This window comes from Myotis yumanensis, unplaced genomic scaffold, assembly GCF_028538775.1.
Source record: "Myotis yumanensis isolate MYYU_CA2020_CCGP unplaced genomic scaffold, mMyoYum1.0.hap1 SCAF_3, whole genome shotgun sequence".
Lineage (NCBI taxonomy): Eukaryota > Metazoa > Chordata > Mammalia > Chiroptera > Vespertilionidae > Myotis > Myotis yumanensis.
In genome coordinates, this window is record NW_027223754.1 from 213,424,784 (window position 1) to 213,443,619 (window position 18,836).

The 18,836-nt window shown below is 62.9% G+C and overlaps 2 protein-coding genes across 2 annotated transcripts; one reads left to right on the forward strand and one right to left on the reverse strand.

Annotated features, from left to right (window-relative positions):
* The first annotated feature begins 1,220 nt into the window (after positions 1-1,220).
* Positions 1,221-15,568, forward strand: GTSE1 (G2 and S-phase expressed 1). Its single transcript, XM_070408031.1, is given in 13 exon segments — positions 1,221-1,296; positions 2,342-2,442; positions 5,099-5,189; positions 5,293-5,521; positions 5,523-5,897; positions 6,929-7,099; positions 7,889-8,015; positions 9,863-10,231; positions 11,540-11,603; positions 13,555-13,770; positions 14,083-14,278; positions 14,538-14,744; positions 15,173-15,568. Coding segments are annotated over 12 exon segments (2,205 nt in total). The 5' UTR covers positions 1,221-1,296; positions 2,342-2,366; the 3' UTR covers positions 15,257-15,568.
* A 2,034-nt stretch (positions 15,569-17,602) lies between these two features.
* Positions 17,603-18,790, reverse strand: CMC4 (C-X9-C motif containing 4). The gene is made up of 2 exons (XM_070411309.1): positions 18,690-18,790; positions 17,603-18,244 (listed from the first exon to the last, which is right to left on the reverse strand). The coding sequence occupies exon 2, from the start codon at positions 18,018-18,020 to the stop codon at positions 17,814-17,816; it is 207 nt and encodes a 68-aa protein (XP_070267410.1). The 5' UTR covers positions 18,021-18,244; positions 18,690-18,790; the 3' UTR covers positions 17,603-17,813.
* Between the last annotated feature and the right edge of the window lie 46 nt (positions 18,791-18,836).

The following is an 18,836-nucleotide window of genomic DNA, read 5'->3' on the forward strand; positions in this document are numbered from 1 at the left end:
GGCCACAGGGAGTGATGGGTGTGGATGGTGTGAAACCAGGGACGAGGGGCCCAGAGGGGGCCCCAGCCGTCCTGGAAGGCCTCTTAGTGGAAGTCGGGCTGAGCTTCCCCTGGACACATCTCACCTGCCTGCCCAGATCAAGGGCTGGACGTCACCCCTGAAAACGGTGTCTCCCTCCAGAGTCCCATCTTCCCCGAGTCGGGGAATGGGGAGCAGGTGCTGTTCCCTTCCCAGTCCCTCCGCCCCTCCGTCCTTCAGTCCCTGTTCGTTAGAGCTCCCTGGGTCGGTGCTCAACCACCCTGCTTCCTGACACTGGCCTGGGTGGAGCCCCAAGGGTCAAGTGTGGTCGTCTAAGCTGCCTGGCCTGGCCACCAGTCAGCCCCTCTCAGGCCAGGGATCTCCTGCTGGCTCCAACAGGTGCACTCCCCATGCAGACCCGTCACCTGACCACCGGACCCTGCCTGAAGGTGCACCTCCAACCTGCGCCCCCTCCCCCCGCCCCCCCCCCCCCCCCCCCAATCCAGCTCCAGGAGGCTGTAAAGCCCAGGGCAGGCTCCTGCCACCGCTCTGGCCCTGCCCAGGCCCTGATCACTGTCCCCTGCGGCCAGAGAGCTTCTCCTGCTCCAGGGGCACAAACCGTGGTGTCTAGTACCAAGTGACCAGGTCTCCTTACTGGATTAGGAACCGCGTGCAGCTTTGCAAAGCAGGCAGATGAACCTGCCTCGTCTAGTGTCTACAACGCTCTACGACAGGAATTTAACTGTCTCCATTTACAGCTGAAGAGCGGGGATCAGAACCCACATCCCTGGCCCGATGCTAACTCTGCAGGGACAGTAGCAGGGCTCTAAGCATACCCCGCCCACGTCTGCCCTGACTTCCAGCCTGCGCAGCACATCTGCGCGCCGAGGCAGTGCGCACACGCGCCACGCTCCTCCTCCCAGGCGCGCGGACTACAACCCCCAGGATGCACCGGGCATGACGACCTCGCAGAGCCCTTTTCAAACCGGCCAATCGCAGCGCGCGCCGCTCCCGCCGCGCCCAGTTTAAATCCGGGGCGGAGGCGTGTGGGTCGGGGCGTCACAGTGGGTACGTGTGTGGGGCTCTGGGGGAGCTGGGGCCGGGCCGGGCGGGAGGGCGGAGCGGGGAAGGTCCCGCGCATGCTCCGTCGGGACTTTGGCAACCGAAGACCCCAGCAGCCCTGCCGACGGCTTCGGGATCCGTTGCCGCCGCCCGAGTGTCCAGGCCTGGCTGGGACCCGCAGCCGCCGGCGTGGAGGAGCGCGGTGCGGGGTGCGGGGTACGTCGCGGAGGGTCTGGAGCTGCAGCCCAGGCGGCCTCTAGGCCCGCGTCCCTGTCCGCGCTGCCGGGCGCACGCTGCTGGGCTCCCCTGAGCGGAGGACCCGGGCCTGGGCTGGGCCCTGCTCACCTGCCCCCTCCTCCCTGCTCACCAGTCTCCCTCCTCCCTGCTCACCTGCCCCCTCCTCCCTGCTCACCTGCCCCCTCCTCCCTGCTCACCAGTCTCCCTCCTCCCTGCTCACCTGCCCCCTCCTCCCTGCTCACCAGTCTCCCTCCTCCCTGCTCACCTGTCCCCTCCTCCCTGCTCATCTGTCCCTTCCTCCCTGCTCACCCGCCCCCTCCTCCCTGCTCACCTGTCCCCTCCTCCCTGCTCACCAGTCTCCCTCCTCCCTGCTCACCTGCCCCCTCCTCCCTGCTCACCAGTCTCCCTCCTCCCTGCTCACCTGCCCCCTCCTCCCTGCTCACCTGCCCCCTCCTCCCTGCTCACCAGTCTCCCTCCTCCCTGCTCACCCGTCCCCTCCTCCCTGCTCACCCGCCCCCTCCTCCCTGCTCACCAGTCTCCCTCCTCCCTGCTCACCTGTCCCCTCCTCCCTGCTCACCTGCCCCCTCCTCCCTGCTCACCAGTCTCCCTCCTCCCTGCTCACCAGTCTCCCTCCTCCCTGCTCATCTGTCCCCCTCCTCCCTCCTCACCTGTCCCCTCCTCCCTCCTCACCTGTCCCCTCCTCCCTGCTCACCTGCCCCCCTCCTCCCTCCTCACCTGTCCCCTCCTCCCTCCTCACCTGCCCCCTCCTCCCTGCTCACCTGCCCCCCCTCCTCCCTGCTCACCTGTCCCCTCCTCCCTCCTCACCTGCCCCCCTCCTCCCTCCTCACCTGTCCCCTCCTCCCTCCTCACCTGCCCCCTCCTCCCTGCTCACCTGCCCCCTCCTCCCTGCTCACCTGTCCCCCTCCTCCCTCCTCACCTGTCCCCTCCTCCCTGCTCATCTGTCCCCCTCCTCCCTCCTCACCTGTCCCCTCCTCCCTGCTCACCTGCCCCCTCCTCCCTGCAGACACAGACTTGCTGGTAGCTCTGGGATGGAAGGAGGCGGCAGCGGTGGGCCCCCAGCCAGCAAGGCAGGAGGAGCGGAGACGGAGGTTCCCAGGAAGGATGGTACGTCTGGTCCTGCAGCGCGTGGCTGGGGGGTGGGGGGCTCAGTGGGAGTCGGTGAAGAGTCCTCCCGTGAGAACTGGACGTGTTCATAAGGGCCCGGCCTGTGCTCTGTACCCATGGGCTCACGGTGCCCGTCGTCGAGGGGTTCGCCTCCATCCCCCTTAGGTTTGCGAAGTCTCCCCGAGGAGCAGGGCGGGTCACCGTCCTCTTCTGCATTCCCCGCGGGGCTGTGCTGTCACCGGTGGGTGTCGTGTCCTGCCGTTGCACGTGCTGCTGCCACAGGTGACAGTGGACGGTCTGTGGGAGACCTTCCGGAGGAGGCTCCTGGGCCGGGGGCGGGCGCGTTGGTTTTGGTGGGTGCTGCCAGGCACCCTGGCGGTGCCGCTGGCACGGGCGGCAGACGCCCTCTCCCCACAGCCAGCCTGCCGTGGGAAGTGGGAGTTCGCGTAGGTTTCCTTGGCGTGACTTGTTTTTTGAGGGAGGCTGAGCTTCCGGGCACAGGTGTAAGGACCCTCCATTTCACTCCTGCGTTTCACCTGTTCCTGTTCTGTGTCCGTCCGCCCCTCCCGCTGTCAGGTGTCTTCTTAGCGGCGTGTGGGCACCGTTCTCGAGGGCAGACATGCTTGTCCCTCTGAATGGTTTCTTTTAACTTGGCGCCTGGCGGCTTATGCCAGGCAGAGGTTTAAATCGTGTTTTACGTCTCGGACCAGCAGCCTTTCCTGTACGGCTCCCAGTCGGGTGTCACAGCCCTCCACGCTCAGCTTGTAAAACAGTGTCCCCTGGCTGATGACTCTTTCAGGGTTTCGTTTTTTAAAATTATATCTTTGACTTATTTGAAACTTAGCCTGGTATGGTATGAGGTGTGGATCAAACGTTGCATATATATTTTTCTCCCCACAACTCAATACTATTTACTGAACAATTCGTTTCCCCTTTTATTTGATATACTAAACTTTTTTATATTCACCTTGTCTGTTTCTTTTCTTTTTTTAAAAAAATATATTTTATTGATTTTTTACAGACAGGAAGGGAGAGGGATAGAGAGTTAGAAACATCGATGAGAGGGAAACATCGATCAGCTGCCTCTTGCACATCCCCTACTGGGGATGTGCCCGCAACCAAGGTACGTGCCCTTGACCGGAATCGAACCTGGGACCTTTCAGTCCTCAGGCAGATGCTCTAGCCACTGAGCCAAACCAGTCAGGGCAAGGTTGTCTGTTTCTTGTTAGGTTTCTTCATAGGTATTTTGTGTTTTTTGCTGCTGCTGTAAATGGGGCCTTTTCTCCCATATATTTTCTAGACACGAAAGCCATTGATTGCTGTGTGGCTCAGCATCGTCCCCATACACCAACGAGGTCGCGGGTTCGATTCCAGTCAGGGCACATGACTAGGTTTCAGGTTCGATCCCCAGTCAGGGCGCTTACGGGATCGATGTTTCTCTCACATCAGTAAAACATACTCGGGTGACGATTGAAGAAAAAAAACACTAAATAACAAAATAAATCCTGTTTCCTAGGAAACTATCCATTTCAGTCAAATCCTTATTTACGTGCTCGGAGTTGAGCAAACGAGCCGATGAGTCTTTTAATGTCCTCCCTCTGGTTTGTTTTGTTTATTTCTTTCGTGCATTTATGCTTCTACCTTTCCCTTGATTGGGTGGTTAGCACTAATTAAACGGACTATTTCGAGACCAGTTGGGATATTAGTATTTTAGGTTTTACTAAGCATGCTGCATTGTTTATCAGGGACCAGTAAGACATGCGTTTGGTTGAAGTGTCAGTTCAGCGCGTTTGATGAGTATTTAGCTGCGTGTCCAGGCCCTTAGCTGGACAGTGGGAACGTGGGGGAGTGGGGCGTCTGTGTCCTGGAGGAGCTCACGGTCTCGTTGGGGCCACAGGAGGGAGGGTCTGGAGACATTTACGGACGGAACGGTGAGGTGGCGCAGGTGGAGGTCAGCGCCTGGTGCTGCGGGAGCCCCGGTGGGAGGGGGATGGGGAGGAGCAGGGGGTCCCCCAGCAGAGGGACCCCTGGCCCGGAGCCGGTGCTCTGTGAGGGGGGTCGGGCTCAGGAGGCACCAGGTGGGAGTGTGGGTGGGGCACACGGTGCAGTGTGACCTGGGGGCTCAGCTGGGCTCGAAGAACAGGGGACAGCCAGCAGGTCCGTCCACTTCCGGAGTCCCTGTGCGCTGGAATAACACGGAACCTGGTTCCGAGGGGAACAGCTGTTCGTGGTTGGGAAGCGGGGTTATTGGAAAACGTCCGGTACCTGACGCTGCCTGGCGAGCCGGGAGAGCCGCGGGGTGGCGGAGAGCCGCCGGGTGACGGAGAGCCGCAGGGTGACGGAGAGCCGCAGGGTGGCGGAGAGCCTCGGGGTGACGGAGAGCCTCGGGGTGACAGCCGCGGGGTGACAGAGCCGTGGGGTGACGGAGAGGGCAGGTCAGACTGTGTCTGTAAACCCAGGCCTTGAGCTTTGGAACCGCTTAGCAAACACGAAAGAGCTGATGCTATATTTTAAAAAGAAAATGGGAAAAAAAATAAGATAATCTAGAGCCCCCTATGAAAATGTGACTATAAAAAAAAGATGGTAAGTGACGCTGTGGGAGGGAAAGTCCGTCCTCGTGGTGATGGCGATGGAGACGGTGTTGTCCTGTTGTCAGCCCGCCCTGGAGTCACGGCGACTCTCCCCCCAGACGTCGTCCTTCTGGCCGATGAGAAGTTTGACTTCGACCTGTCGCTGTCGTCTTTGAGGTAAGAAGCTGCGTCTTCCTCCCTGGCCGCGGGCGTAACCACGTTCAGTGGACTCTCCCACGCACAGGCCAGCGCTGCTCACAGCCCTTCTCTCCCGAAATAGCGCAAACGAGGACGACGAGGTCTTTTTCGGGCCCGTTGGGCACAAGGAGAGGTGTGTCGCCGCCAGCCTGGAGCTCGGCCGCCCCGGGCCAAGCCCCGCACAGCCTCCTTCGTCGGCGTCAGAAAGCCCCTTCCGCTGGAGCCCTCTGGCCGGGGAGAAGTTCGTGGAAGTTTACAAGGAAGCGCGCCTCCTGGCCCTGCAGATCGAGAGCAGCAGCCGGAGCGCGGCCCCCCCCGGCCCCGGCCGGGCCCGAGGACGCGGGCAGCCAGGGCGTGGAACGGTTCATACAGGAGTCGAGGTTAAAGATGCTCCTGTTCGAGAGGGAAAAGGAAACCCAGAAAAGCCCCGACTCACTGAAGAGGGAGACGTACTGCCTGTTGGACAGTCCGGCCAGCGGCCCGCAGCGGCCAGGAAGCCAGCCCCCCTCGGGCGTGGGCCCCGCCGGGACGCAGGGCCCACCGCGCTCTTCTCGGCCTTCTTTGCCCGTGGAACCAAGCCCCGCTCGCCCTCCGCGCCTGGCGGTCCCCCAGAAAAAGGTGGCCAGCAGGTTGCCGCCGCCCCGCGCCTCTGCCAGGGGAGGGAGCCTGCCCGTGGCCACGGAGAAGGTAGGCACGGCCGCCCCACGCTGACCCGGCCTGGCTTCCGAGCCTGCGGTTCAACCCTTGTGGGGGGGGCCTGGGGGGGCCGCTCCGAGGGCTCACAGCAGTGGGAGAGCAGCGCCTGCAGGGACTGGGCTTGGGGTGGACGTGGGCCCGGCCGCCTTGCTAACGTGAGGCCTAGATAACACCTCCTCCCAAGTTCTGGTTGACGTCTTTTCTTTGATTTTGTTACAACATTGGACGTTCACCCAATTCATTTACATTAATAAGCAACTTCCAAAAACTGCCCCTCCTGGGATGGCCATGCGTCCTGCTCCTCCCCTGTGACTCAGTTTCGATGCTTTACTCGGGGGTTAGCAGGGGGCTGTCCTGGGAGGTGGCAGCGCACAGGGGTGCCAGTGGGGCGGTTGGCCAGCGCCGGAGCTGCGGTCCTGGAGGCTTGGGGGCCGGCAGGGACTGTGGGCTCGGCGGGGTTCTCTCTGAGGAGTGGCTGCAGCCTGCGCCTGGCCTCGGCTCCCGCCCCGGGCAGGCCTCCGCTGGGCCAGGCGTGGAGCACGACGCTGTGGCGTGGTTAGCGGTTCAGGTGAATGCAGCGCCTCACCAGGGCCTAGAAATCCTTTCTTCCCGCTCCAAGCTCACCTCCTGCACCACACCACCCCCCTGCCAACCCCGGAGGGCCGGCTGCAGCGCCCGCAGAGCCTGGACCGAGGGGCGAGGGGCGAGGGGCATGCCTGCAGCAGCGCTGAGCAAAGCCCTAGGGCATGATGGCGAACCTATGACACGCGAACTCATTTTTTGGGTTGATTTTTCTTTGTTAAATGGCATTTAAATATATAAAATAAATATCAAAAATATAAGTCTTTGTTTTACTATGGTTGCAAATATCAAAAAATGTCTATATGTGACACGGCACCAGAGTTAAGTTAGGGTTTTTCAAAATGCTGACACGCCGAGCTCAAAAGGTTCGCCATCACTGGTCTAGGGTGGGCATTTGTTAACCACCCGGCAGCACTCACATTCCACTGTGACATTTTCAGCCTCCGAAAGAGAAGCCGGCCAGTCCTTCCAGGATGAAAATCCCACACGAGAAGGAACTCCATGGGGACAGGCCCCCCGACAAGGCCAGGGCTGCCCGGGATGCCACCACCCTGCCAGCCAGCCGGAGCCACTTGGTCCAGGGCAAGCGATCGCTCCCTGCTCCAAACAAGGTGGGTGGTGGGGGCTGCGGTGGCGGGGCCTGAGCGGAGGGAGTGAGGGCAGCGTGTGTGTGTGGGGCCTGAGCGAGGGCGTGAGGGCAGCGTGTGTGTGCGGGGCCTGAGCGAGGGCGTGAGGGCAGCGTGTGTGTGTGGGGCCTGAGCGAGGGCGTGAGGGCAGCGTGTGTGTGTGGGGCCTGAGCGAGGGCGTGAGGGCAGCATGTGTGTGCGGGGCCTGAGCGAGGGAGTGAGGGCAGCGTGTGTGCAGGGCCTGTCTCTGAATGACAATCGGGTAGGAGGTTGAAGGGTGATGCCCGGGAGGAGCGTGGTGAGATGCGAAGAGCAGGCCGCGTGCGGTGGGGCCTGGCCTCTGCCCCCGGAGCGTGCGGGGCAGGAGGTCACCTCCCTGGCACCGAGGGTCTGACCCGGGGCTGCTCCCGCGGCCTCACAGGGCCCTGCGGGGGGCGGGGGACGCCCGTGTCTGCAGCCTCAGCTCCTCGCAGGCCTGGGCCTCGGCGTCCCTCTGCCGCCTGCTCCTCCGCACGGTGGCCGCGCAGCGTGTGAGCTTGTCAAGCTGCCCCAGCTGGGCCCATGGTTCTGACCCTGGGCCTGGGGGGCCCCACGTCCACGTCCCAGCCGCTCCCCACGGCGGCTCAGGCCACCCCGCGTGCTGCTTGTCCTTCCTCTTCTCTCATTTGAGATGATAATTATTCAGTGGTTAAAATTTAATTAAAATCCGACTTTCGCAGAAACAAGAACGGGGGGCTACTGAGCTCGTTGATGATTTTTAACGTTTCGTTCCAGCTGGGGCTGAAGAAGACGCAGCTGAGGCCGCCCGGCGGCGCGGGGGGTCCTGCACGACAGCCCTGCGCCCGGGGGTCTGTCCAGGGCGGGAGCGCCAGCCTGGGCGCCTCCCCAGCGGCCGGCAGAGGTAAGGCGGCAGGCGCTCTGCTCTGACCGCGGCTGGCCATCCCTCTGAGACAGGTTTTCAGACCCGCTTGGGCTCAGCAGAAGGTTCTGGAAGGCTTGTGGTCTGAGGCGGAGGCGGTCAGCGTCCCTGCCCTCGGGGTGCTACCCCTCCCCGGGGAGAGGCTCACGCAGAGGGCATTGCCGGTTTGGGGGGTGCAGCCGTCCCAAAGGGGCGTGTGCCAGTGCCTGGGGCGGCCCGGCGGGAGGTCACGGGGCGAGGGCGTAAGAATAGGTTGTGCCAGGGAGTTCAGTGCCGAGGACCCTCCCACTCCTGGAGGATGGGTTGGACCCCGGCTGCCAAGGGGGCTGCCCCCGGTGGGGAGGGCAGGCAGCCCCGGAGGTGGTGGGAAAGGCCTGGTCTGCGGGAAGGACTCGCCCTCTTCGGGCTCCGCCTGCCGTCCAGGCTCACGGCGTGGACTGCGCTCAGGGTGTGGAAGTGGGAGCTGTGATTTGGAAGTGACCGCGTGGGGAGTTCGGGAACCCAAGCTGTTTCCCTGCCTTGAGGGCTGAGGGGAGACCTCCCGCTGTTCTGTGGCCTGCTGAGGAGGAGGCTCGGCCCCCACGGGTCGGCAGGAGCCCCCTCGGCAGCTGGGCTCCCACGCTGGGGAGTGAGAGACCTAGGCGTTCTGACGGAGGCGCAGCTTCAGCACCCTCTCACAAGGAAGTCTGCAGGTGTATCACTCACAGTCCCCGAAATGGGGGCCGTGAGCCTGGAAAGGCAGCCCCACCCCAGGTCACGGAGCAGGAGACAGAGCGGGAGAGGCGTCTGGGGGGAGGTCACGAGCGTTGTGCAGGCTCAGGTCTCAGTGGTTATTTTTAAAGGTGCCCGGGAAAAGCAAAGCAGGAACCTGGGGTGGCAGTGCTAAGCTCTGGTCCTGTGTAAGGGCCGGGGCCCTGATGTGACCAGGTCCTGGGTGCGAGTGGGCCCCGGTGCAAGCGGGCCTTGGTGTGAGCGGGCCCCAGGTGCGAGTGGGCCCTGGGTGCGAGCGGGCCCCGGGTATGAGCGGGCCCCAGGTATGAGTGGGCCCCGGGTATGAGTGAGCCCCGGGTATGAGCGGGTCCCGGGTATGAGCGGGCCCCGGGTATGAGCGGGTCCCTGGTATGAGTGGGCCCCGGGTATGAGCGGGCCCCGGGTATGAGCGGGCCCCGGGTATGAGCGGGCCCCGGTGCGAACGGGCCCCGGGTGCGAGCGGGCCCCGGGTATGAGCGGGCCCCGGGTATGAGTGGGCCCCGGGTATGAGCGAGCCCCGGGTATGAGCGGGTCCCGGGTATGAGTGGGCCCCGGGTATGAGCAGGTCCCTGGTATGAGCGGGCCCCGGGTATGAGCGGGCCCCGGGTATGAGCGGGCCCCGGGTATGAGCGGGCCCCGGTGCGAACGGGCCCCGGGTGCGAGCGGGCCCCGGGTATGAGTGGGCCCCGGGTATGAGCAGGCTCCGGGTGCGAGCGGGCCGCGGGTATGAGTGGGTCATCCTGTAAAATGCCCAGCAGAACTCCCAGCGCTGTGTTCTCACGGCACTCCATGGGGTGAGGTCAGTGCCGACGTGGCATCAGAAGGAGTGGGGCCTCGTGAGCCCTGGCCGTGTCCGGGCAACCTGGTCGCCCTGCGTGTGAGGATGTTGCCTGATGGACACAGAAGGTTGTTCGCCACGTCCTGTGCTTCCTTGTGCGGAAATCGCCCTGACGGTCATCTGCACTGGGAAGCGTGTAAAGTCGACGTGCTGAGGAGAGCACGTCTCCCGTGTGTGCTGACCACGAATTAGAAACAACAGACGCCTGAGTGACACCCAGACTGTGTGTCTCCCCTTCCAGCCAAATCCAGCGAGCGCCCCAGCGTCTCTGCAGACCGAGCCCGGCCTCCTCCCAACCCCCGCCAGTCGGGCCACGTGAGAGCCCCCGCCGTCCGGCCGGCCCTGCCAGGCCCTGCTGCCGGGAGCGGGCAGAGCCGCTGCCCCGGGCGAGCTGAGCCGGTCACCCAGCTGCCCACGGCACCCACCGCCCTGGCTTTCACCCAGCCACAGACGCCAGAACAGGGAGGCGGGAGGCTGAGCCCTCGGCCCAGTCTGTCCCGCTCTCAACTGCCTGGCCCGGGGAGCGCCAGGCGGGCCTCCTTCCTGATCTCCCAGACGAAGGCTCCGCCCACCCCGACGAGTCAGTTTAAAATCCCCACGTTTCCTCCCGGTGAGTAAAAGACAAATTCTAATGGGGTTTTAAAATAGTGAACAAGTTATATTTAAAGTTTATAAAATTGTATTTAAAGTTTGAAAGCCTTGGCGGTGACGGCCTCTTCGCGGTCCTCTCCGAGCTCCGGAGCGTGGCTCAGGCTCCTCTGGATGAGCAGCTGTGGGTGCGCGTCCTCCGCCCCTCCCCCACAGCACGTGTTCCTCTGCTGCCCTGGAGGCGTCTCTTGCTGTTTCAGCAATTATTACAAATTTTCTTTTTAGTATATTTTTATGGATTTCAGAGAGGAAGGGAGAGGGAGATAGAAACACCAATGATGAGCCCTAGCTGGTTTGCTCAGTGGATAGAGCATCAGCCTGCAGACCAAAGGGTCCCGGGTTTGATTCCGGTCAAGGGCACGTACCTTGGTTGCAGGCTTCTCCCTGGAGGCAACCAATCAATGTGTTTCTCTCACATCGATGTTTCTGTCTTTCTCTCTTCTACTCTTCCTAAAAATCAATGGAAAAATATCCTCAGATGAGGATTAACAAATAAATAAATAAAGTAAAACTTATTTTTAAAAAAAGGAACATCAATGATGAGAGAATCACTGATCGGCTGCCTCCTGCACGCCCCACACTGAGGACGGAGCCCACAACCCGGGCCTGTGCCCTGACCGGGAATCGAACCGTGACCTCCTGGTTCACAGGTTGATGCTCACTGAGCCATGCCGGCGGGCACAATGGGAGGGGACACTGCAGGGCAGTGCCTCGCCCGCCCTTCCCCTTGGGGCTGGGGCCTGGCCCTGCGGCCTCGGACGCCCCTGAGAGTGGGAGCCAGTGTCGTTAGGGGTGACGCGTGGGGCTGCAGCCTGGGGTCTCGCTCGGCCCCCACCCGCCTGTCGTCACCTCGAGATGAGGAGAGAGCACCCGGAAACACTCGTCAGCCACAGGCCTCGCAGCAGCAATGGGGCCTCCGAGGATGATGGTGCCCTGGATCAGGGAGATGAGGGCGCTGGGGCTCGGGGGGCTCGCCTGGAGCCAGACCCGTTAGCGCCGCTGCCGTGGGCGAGCGCCTGCTGAGCTCGAGCCCGGTCGAGTCGAGTCTGCCTTGTCTTCATCTCATTCCCAGCTCCTCCTGCCTGCGGTGGCAGCCAGGCCGAGGCGGTGGCAGGGCCCCTCTTTGGCACCAGCGCTGGGCCTGAGGCCCTGCCCGGGGCCGGGTCCCCCGGGGGCTTGTCTGAGCGTCTTATCACACCACCCCCGGCACCTTGGGAAAATGGCCCCTGACCTGTCAGACTGGCTGACTGACGCGTCCTCTCTCCCTCAGGTGACAGCGCGACGCCCAGGTTCTCTGTGGCACGGAGGCTGCAGTCCTGCACGCCGGCGGGGAGGTAATGACCGATGTGACTATAAACACGAACCACCTGCTAACGGCTCACAGTGCTCGGCAAACGCAGGCCCCACCCCCGCCACACTGCGCCTTCGCCCAGGCTCCCGGGGCCCCTCCTACATCCACCAAGGGTCACGGGCACGGACTTACCTCTGGTGGCACGGACCCCAGGATGAGGGGTGGTCTCAGCCGGGCGCACCTCGCAGCTGTCTTCACAGCGTTGGGGTGCCCGACAGCCCCAGAAATTCTGACGGGCTCTGGGTGCAGCCCCGCCCCACAGGCCTCCCAGGTGACCCGTCTGTCCCGCAGTGGGGACCGCTGGTTGGTCCCCAGACGCGGTTGAGTCCCAGCTCCCCATTCCTGCTTAGAGCTGGTGTCGGACCCACGCCCCTGACCCTCCCTCATCCGTGTGGTGGGTGGTACTGAGCCCAGCACTGCAGGTCCCGCGTAGGAACGTGTGCACAGCCCTGGGCGGCCTGGCCTGTGCGGGAGGCGCGCAGACCGACGTCGCCTTTACTGGCACAGGTGCTCCCAGAGGACATCCACGGTAAGGCCACCAGAGCCAGTGTGAACACAGAGGCGTCAGCAAGCCCCCTCCCGTCCTTTCTGATGACAGGTCCCCGCTGCTCGCTGAGGACGGGTGACGGGGATGCAGCCCCAGCCCTGCCCAGTCCTGTGCCATCCGGGGGTGGGGGTGGCGGGGCAGTGATCCCAGGCGGGTCCTGGCCTGCGCCCGCCTTGGCCAAGGTGGGAACGCTGCTGGACCTCGGGGATGGGCGGGCCAGACAAGCCCTGGGCCCGGACACCGGGGAGGCCTGGTCCTGGCTCTGCTGGCAGCCTGGGCCGCCTGTGCGTCGGCACGGCCTGGCTCCCGCTTCTTGCGTGTGGACCTGGAGGCACGTCATGGGGGGGCTGGTGCTTGCCGTCCCCTCCAGCGCAGCAGGAGCCCACCCCGCAGACGGCCGCCTGCTCGCCCACTGCCCTGTCTCCTTCCCGCGGCGAGGACAGTGCCCACCTCCCAGGGTGACTGGATGCCACTTGTTTGTGGCTTTATTTTTTTTTTAATTTTTAAAAAATATATATTGATTTTTTACAGGAAGGAAGGGAGAGGGATAGTTAGAAACATGGATGAGAGAGAAACATTGATCAGCTGCCTCCTGCTCACTCCCTACTGGGGATGTGCCCGCAACCAAGGCACATGCCCTTGACCGGAATCGAACCTGGGACCTTTCAGTCCGCAGGCCGACGCTCTATCCACTGAGCCAATCTGGTCAGGGCTTGTGGCTTTATTTTTACTTACTTCCCCCGGAGTGTATGGCGGAGCTGCCAGTGTCCGCGATAAGGGACATAGGGCGGATTCGAGAGCCTCGCAGGGAGCGGCAGCCGCGCTGTCGGCCCCTCCTGCCCGGCCTGGAGGTCCTGGGCCAGGGATGGGTCAGGGTCTGAGCGCAGAGCCTCCTGGACAGATGGCGGAGCCGGGGGTTGTCATCCCCGACCCCATGTGTCGGGGGCCCGGACTTGCTGACTTTAAAGCAACAGCGACAACCCTGCCTCGACATAAACCACAGGCCCTGCAGGGTGGGGGGCGGCGGGGGGGCGAGAAGCGTGGGAACAGGTGCCCGGCGAAGCGTCTGTGTTCACATCGGCTCTGCTGGCCTTAACCTGCTGTCCTGTGCGGCTGTCTGTGCCAGTAAAGGTGGCGTCGGTCTCCGGACCCCCGTCAGCTGTCCTCAGGCCCCTGTAACGGGCAGGCACATCTGACGGGCGCCTGTGAGGACAGCGGCGGGCCTTGCCCCGGAGGCACCGGAGGCCACGCCAGGCACGGCTGGCGGCCGCAGGGACGGACCCACCAGCTGTGCTGCTGGAAGCTGTTCTGCAGAAACAGGGCTTCCCGCTGCGTTAGCACCTCAGTCCGTGACGACGGCCGTGCCTCCACGGTCCTGTCTTCCCAGGGTGGCCCACAGCACTCCCGCACGGTGCCCCTCAGGGCCGGCCGCCAGGACCCCCGCCAGCACCACACGCGCGTCCGGCCTGCCCACGCCCGCCAGCCGTCGGCTCTCTGGCCTCCCATTGGTGACCCCTAGCACCGTGCCCAGGACCCTGGCTTCTCCCCTGTGCGTGTCCACTCGGCAACTGTCGTCTGAGCCCCGGAGGACGTCTGCAGGGAGGTAGGAGGCCACGGGGAGGTGAGACGAGGCCGCGGGGAGGCGAGAGGAGGCCGCGGGGAGGCGAGAGGAGGCCACAGGGAGGTAGGAGGCCGCGGGGAGGCGAGAGGAGGCCGCGGGGAGGTGAGACGAGGCCGCGGGGAGGCGATGAGACGAGGCCGCGGGGAGGCGAGAGGAGGCCGCGGGGAGGTGAGACGAGGCCGCGGGGAGGCGAGAGGAGGCTCCAAGGGGATATGATGAACTGCCCCGGGAGGGGCAGCAGGCCCAGCACCAGCCGCACAGACTCCCGCTCACAGGCTTTCCCTCCGCCCGCAGAGCTGCGCCGGGGAACGGGGGTAGCCAGGCGGTGGCCCCAGGCTCCGACGTGTCCTCGGACAGGAGTCTTTCTCCGGCGGTGCCGCAGGCTCTCAGCTTTTCTCCAGAGAAGAGTGAGGCCGCCGTTTCAGAAAGTGCTGCCACAGAGCAAGCGCTGGACGCGGCCCAGCCCCCTGAGGAGGCAGCCCCCCGAGAGGTAAAGGAAACGACTCCTTGTCGTGGGGCCGCAGAGCCAGCCTGTGCCCGTGTGACCCGAGGGGCTGGGTGCAGAGGTCAAAGGGGAAGTGGGGGGGTGAGGTCAGTGGGAGGCCAGGGTTGGCCGCTGGCGGGGGGTGGGGGGGGTGCATGGGGCGGGCAGCTCTCCCAGGGCCCATCTCCGCCCTCCTGGCTCCCACAACACGAGCACCGGGCGTTGCCAGCTGCTTCCCGGTGTCTCAATCCCTGTGCCCCTGCAGGCTGTCCTCGTGGACGTCCCGCTGGGCCAGCGCGTCACGCCAAGCACCGGGCGCCCCCTCGGCGACCCCCCTCTCATCGACCTGAGCCTCACCCCAGAGGCTCCCGTGGCTTCGGGACCTGGAAGTCAGCCTCTGCTCGACCTCCTGGCGAACACCCCGGACACGGACAGGAAAGCCGTGGCCAAGCCACTCCCCGGGGTGGGACAGGTGAGACGGGTGAGGCGGGTGGGACGTGAGGCGGGTGGGACGGGTGAGGCGGGATGGGTGAGGAGGCGGAGGGCCCGGCTTTGGCCCCAGGGGGTCTCGGTTCTGGGTTTGCTCCTGGATTCCCAGACATCATGTGACCCTGGAGTGGCCTTGGAGGCCTCCGAGGGCAGCAGGCCCTGGGCCCACCTCATCCCTGGGCGCCAGAGCTCCAGTTCCCGCCCCTGAGGAGTCCTGCCCGACCCCGGGGGGGAGGGCCATAGCTGTTGAGGGACCAGGTGCTTCGGGGGTGGAGTTTCCTCCCGCTCCCAGTGCCCCTCGGGGTCAGTGCGCCGAGCCCGCTTTACTGAGCTGCTGGGGCCCAGGCTCCGTGCGGCGTGCACGGCTGGGAGGCCCGCGGCCGGGCGCCTGCTCACCCGCTTCCCCCGCAGCTCATAGACCTGTGCTCGCCGCTGATCCAGCTGAGCCCCGAGGCCAACAAGGAGAACGTGGACTCGCCGCTCCTCAGGTTCTGAGGGCAGAGCCGCCTTCACCTCCGTCTCTGCTGTGAGCGCACACCGTCCTCGCGTGGCTCCCGCCCTCAGACACCGTTTTAGGAGAAATTATATTGGAAAAAAGTTTCAAAACCTCAGGGAAATTCCCCGGGGGTGGGGCTGTGGGATGGGGCGTCGGCCACCGTGGTCACTACCGCCCTCCCCCGCACGGTGCCTGTCTGAGTCCACATGGACTTTATGAATCTTTTTTATGTAAAATAGCAAATGACTATTTTAAGAACTAAGTTTGTATAAAAGTTAAGTATTCTAGGTTTAAGTTAAATTGTAAAATAAGCGAAGATATATTAAAGCATATCTTGGTTTCAAATATACATGACTTTTTATCATCCTAATCCGCATGCGATGTGAGATTTATATCGTCCAAACTTGGAAACGTAGTGTGGCTGCCGATGGGGGCCGAGGGCGCGATGCTGGGTGAGGTCAGGCTGAAGCCCCGAGGGGCCTCCCTGGTACTGGAACCTTAAGGGCCTGGCAGAGCCGGCTGCCGGCTGCCGGAGGTGGCGGTGTGGTGGTGAGATGGTGAAGGTGGTCAAAAGGTATAAACTCCAGTTATTAACAGTCACAGGAATGGAACCCCCCAAAATGTGAATAAAAATGGGTTTAAATGTAGCCCGGGGTCTGGGGCAGGCGGACGGTCTGCGCTTTCAGTGGGCGCCAGGGACTCAGCCGAGCTGGCCGCGGGCCTGAGGAGGCTGCGGCTGGGCGGGGTGCAGGATGGAGGGGGGCATCCTCCCTAAGGAGGGGTGGCTGTGGGTGGCCCCTGGCTGTGTTCCCAGCAGGAGCCTCCTGGGGGCGGCAGCGGGAAGCCCTGGCAGCTCAGGGCCACTGCTCAGCGTGTTCCCTGTGGAATATTTCTCTATAGCTGGCCTGAAAGATGGATCTGTGTAGATACCTATTTGTGAGGAAATTTCCGTCAGAAACGCTGTAATTGGGAGCCTGGGTCCCCCAGGGCTGACGGAGGGCGCTGGGATGTGAGCCCCCATCAGGGAGACGACTGCTGTGGTCCCAGGAGTAGGACCATGAAGGGAGCAGGGATGGTGTGGCGGTGCCCGGAGGGGATGCTGTGAAGATGCCCGAGGCATGTGTTCCCAACTGGACTTGTCCTGAGTCACCAGACGAGGCAGGCCTGCGGAGGGGCACGCGGGGCGCCAAGCCGAGGGCACCCGTGGGCCCACAGCTCTCCTCCTCCCCGCCCTCTACTACGGGGGCGGCAGAGGGACCAGGACGCAGTTAGTGCCTCGAGGGTCACCGGGCGCCTGGCCTCTCCGTTCACAGGAGAAGACCGAGGCCTGGGCCTGAACTCACAAGTATTTACGGGGACTCACTCTTATGGGCAGGCTGTTTCTGCTGGATACAGTGGGGTGCAAAGCTCATGCACCCTGTCTTCTGGAGGCTTAGGTTTGGTGGGAGAGGGGCCGAATGGGGCTCCAGCCGTCCTCTGCACCGGGGGCTGAGCTGCTGCTCCCGGCCCCCCACTCCGCCCTCCCTCCCCAGGCTGCCTGGGCCCAGGGGCTCTGCCTGCTCTGCAGTGTCCCTGCGGTTCAAGTATTGGACTTTAATTCCTTCAAGCAGGTGGGAGAGGCCCCCACCCAGTGTTAGGTAAAGCACCCCCCTTCCCCCCTGGCTGTCCTGGCTCCTGGGCCCCAACCCGCCTGCGCACACAGGGCAGGAGGAGTGCTGAGCTCCGGAGCAGCACTTTCCGTCCAGCGGTGGGAGCTCCCTGCTGCCACGGGATGGCCGCCTTCCTGGGCTCCGCAGGCCCCGCACCACGTGACTACGCATCTCTGAAATCCACGGAATTACAGAGCCGTGGGCAAGGGCCCTGGACAAGGGCCCTGGGCTGGCATTGTCTTTGCCATGGCGGGTCCACCCACAGACCTGGATTTACACGGAGGTTAAAGACCAGGAGCTACAAAGCAGCTAAGAGATTTAACAGAGAAGCAGCAGAAAACTTGTCACCGATGCATCCTGTTCCCTCCCCTTTGTGGGTGGGCTGCCACATACGGAAACCCAGAGCCCCTTGCTGGGCAGAAACTGGACTTCCGCCCTAACTTTGTACCAGACTGCCACCCCAGGAAGGACGTGTCCTCTAGGCCGGGCCCCCCAAATCCAGCGACATCAGCAGGGCCACAGCCACGACTCAACTGAGCGTGTGCTCCTGAGCCTGCCCAAGGCAGGTGCCCAGGTGCTGGGCCTACCCATCCCTCCTGGGAGATGCAACAAGAAACTGCGTCCCTGTAACTCTCGCCCACGGGGCCCACCCACCTGCCCCGGAGATCACCCATGCCTGCTCTTTTTTTTCCCCACATAACAGGTTTATTTTAGCAGCTCAGTTTTATTACATTCTACATATTTGTTTAATATATTTCTATCTGTTCTGCAGAGATGGCATATTTATTAACTTTTATAGTTGACTTGTTCATTTGCTGATTGCTGCTACCTGGCCTGAAGCGTCAGGAGGACAAATAGAACCGGCTCGGTGGAAAGGTGGTGCAGCACTGAACTTCTCCGCAGAACCTTACTTTGTTGTGGACTTCAGTGTCAGCTTTTCCTCCTCTTCTTTTTCAAATCCTGAGCAGACGAGGGATCTTCCCTTGGGATAGCGAGCACAACACTTATGAAGTTCTTGGATGACAGCCTGGCACTTAGATTCCATGTAGTTGTTGGCCTGTAAACATTTCTGTATTTCACAGGCTTGTTTCTGGCACGGATCCTTCTGCAGCATATCCAGTAAAATGAATATAATGTTTCTTGGGCTAATTAATCCGCCTCGAGATCAGCAAAACTTCCAGGTCCCCCACCTCGGGTCTGTCAAGCGGGGATCAGGACGTGAGCCAGGGGCGAGCAGAGGGGCATCTGGGGCCGAGGTCACCGGAACCGAAGTTTCCAGGCAAGGGCCGGCAAGCGGAAGTGGTCCAGGGAGAGTGGGACAAAATTCAGGGGCTGCAACTTGGAAACAAAACGAAATAAAACCTTAGCTATCTTAGGACGGAATTTCCCAAGAGCGTCCCACTGGTTAGAGAAGCCTCAGGGTTGTCCCTGGAGCACCGCCTCCCAGCCGCCCCTGCATCCCGGCCTCCCGGCCACAGCCCTCCCGTGCCTGCTCTTGGCGCCAGGGGCCATGACTCCGCATCTATCAGCTGTCAGCAATGGGCCCTGGGGCCTTCCTCCTCTCACTCCATTTTCAAGAAAATGGCTTGCCCTAGTAACTCTCCACGTTTAAACACTGTGTCCGCTGGGGACCTGCAGACGCTAAAGGACTAACGGGCTTTTCATGCCAAGCATTGGTGCCGACCTGTTGTACCATTTACCCCCTGCATTATTCAAAACACACACACACCCCCCCACATACACACACACACACCCCACTCCCCTCCCACCCCCCCACACACACCCCGGGAGGAGAAGCACTGGTGCCCCGGGCGGAGAAGGAACTCAGGAATGGAAGCCCTGGAAGGGCCTGCAGGCGGAACGCGACGCTCGGATCCCACGTTTCCGGCCGGGCCTCACTCGCGGAGCACCGCGGTGGGGGCGGGACTTC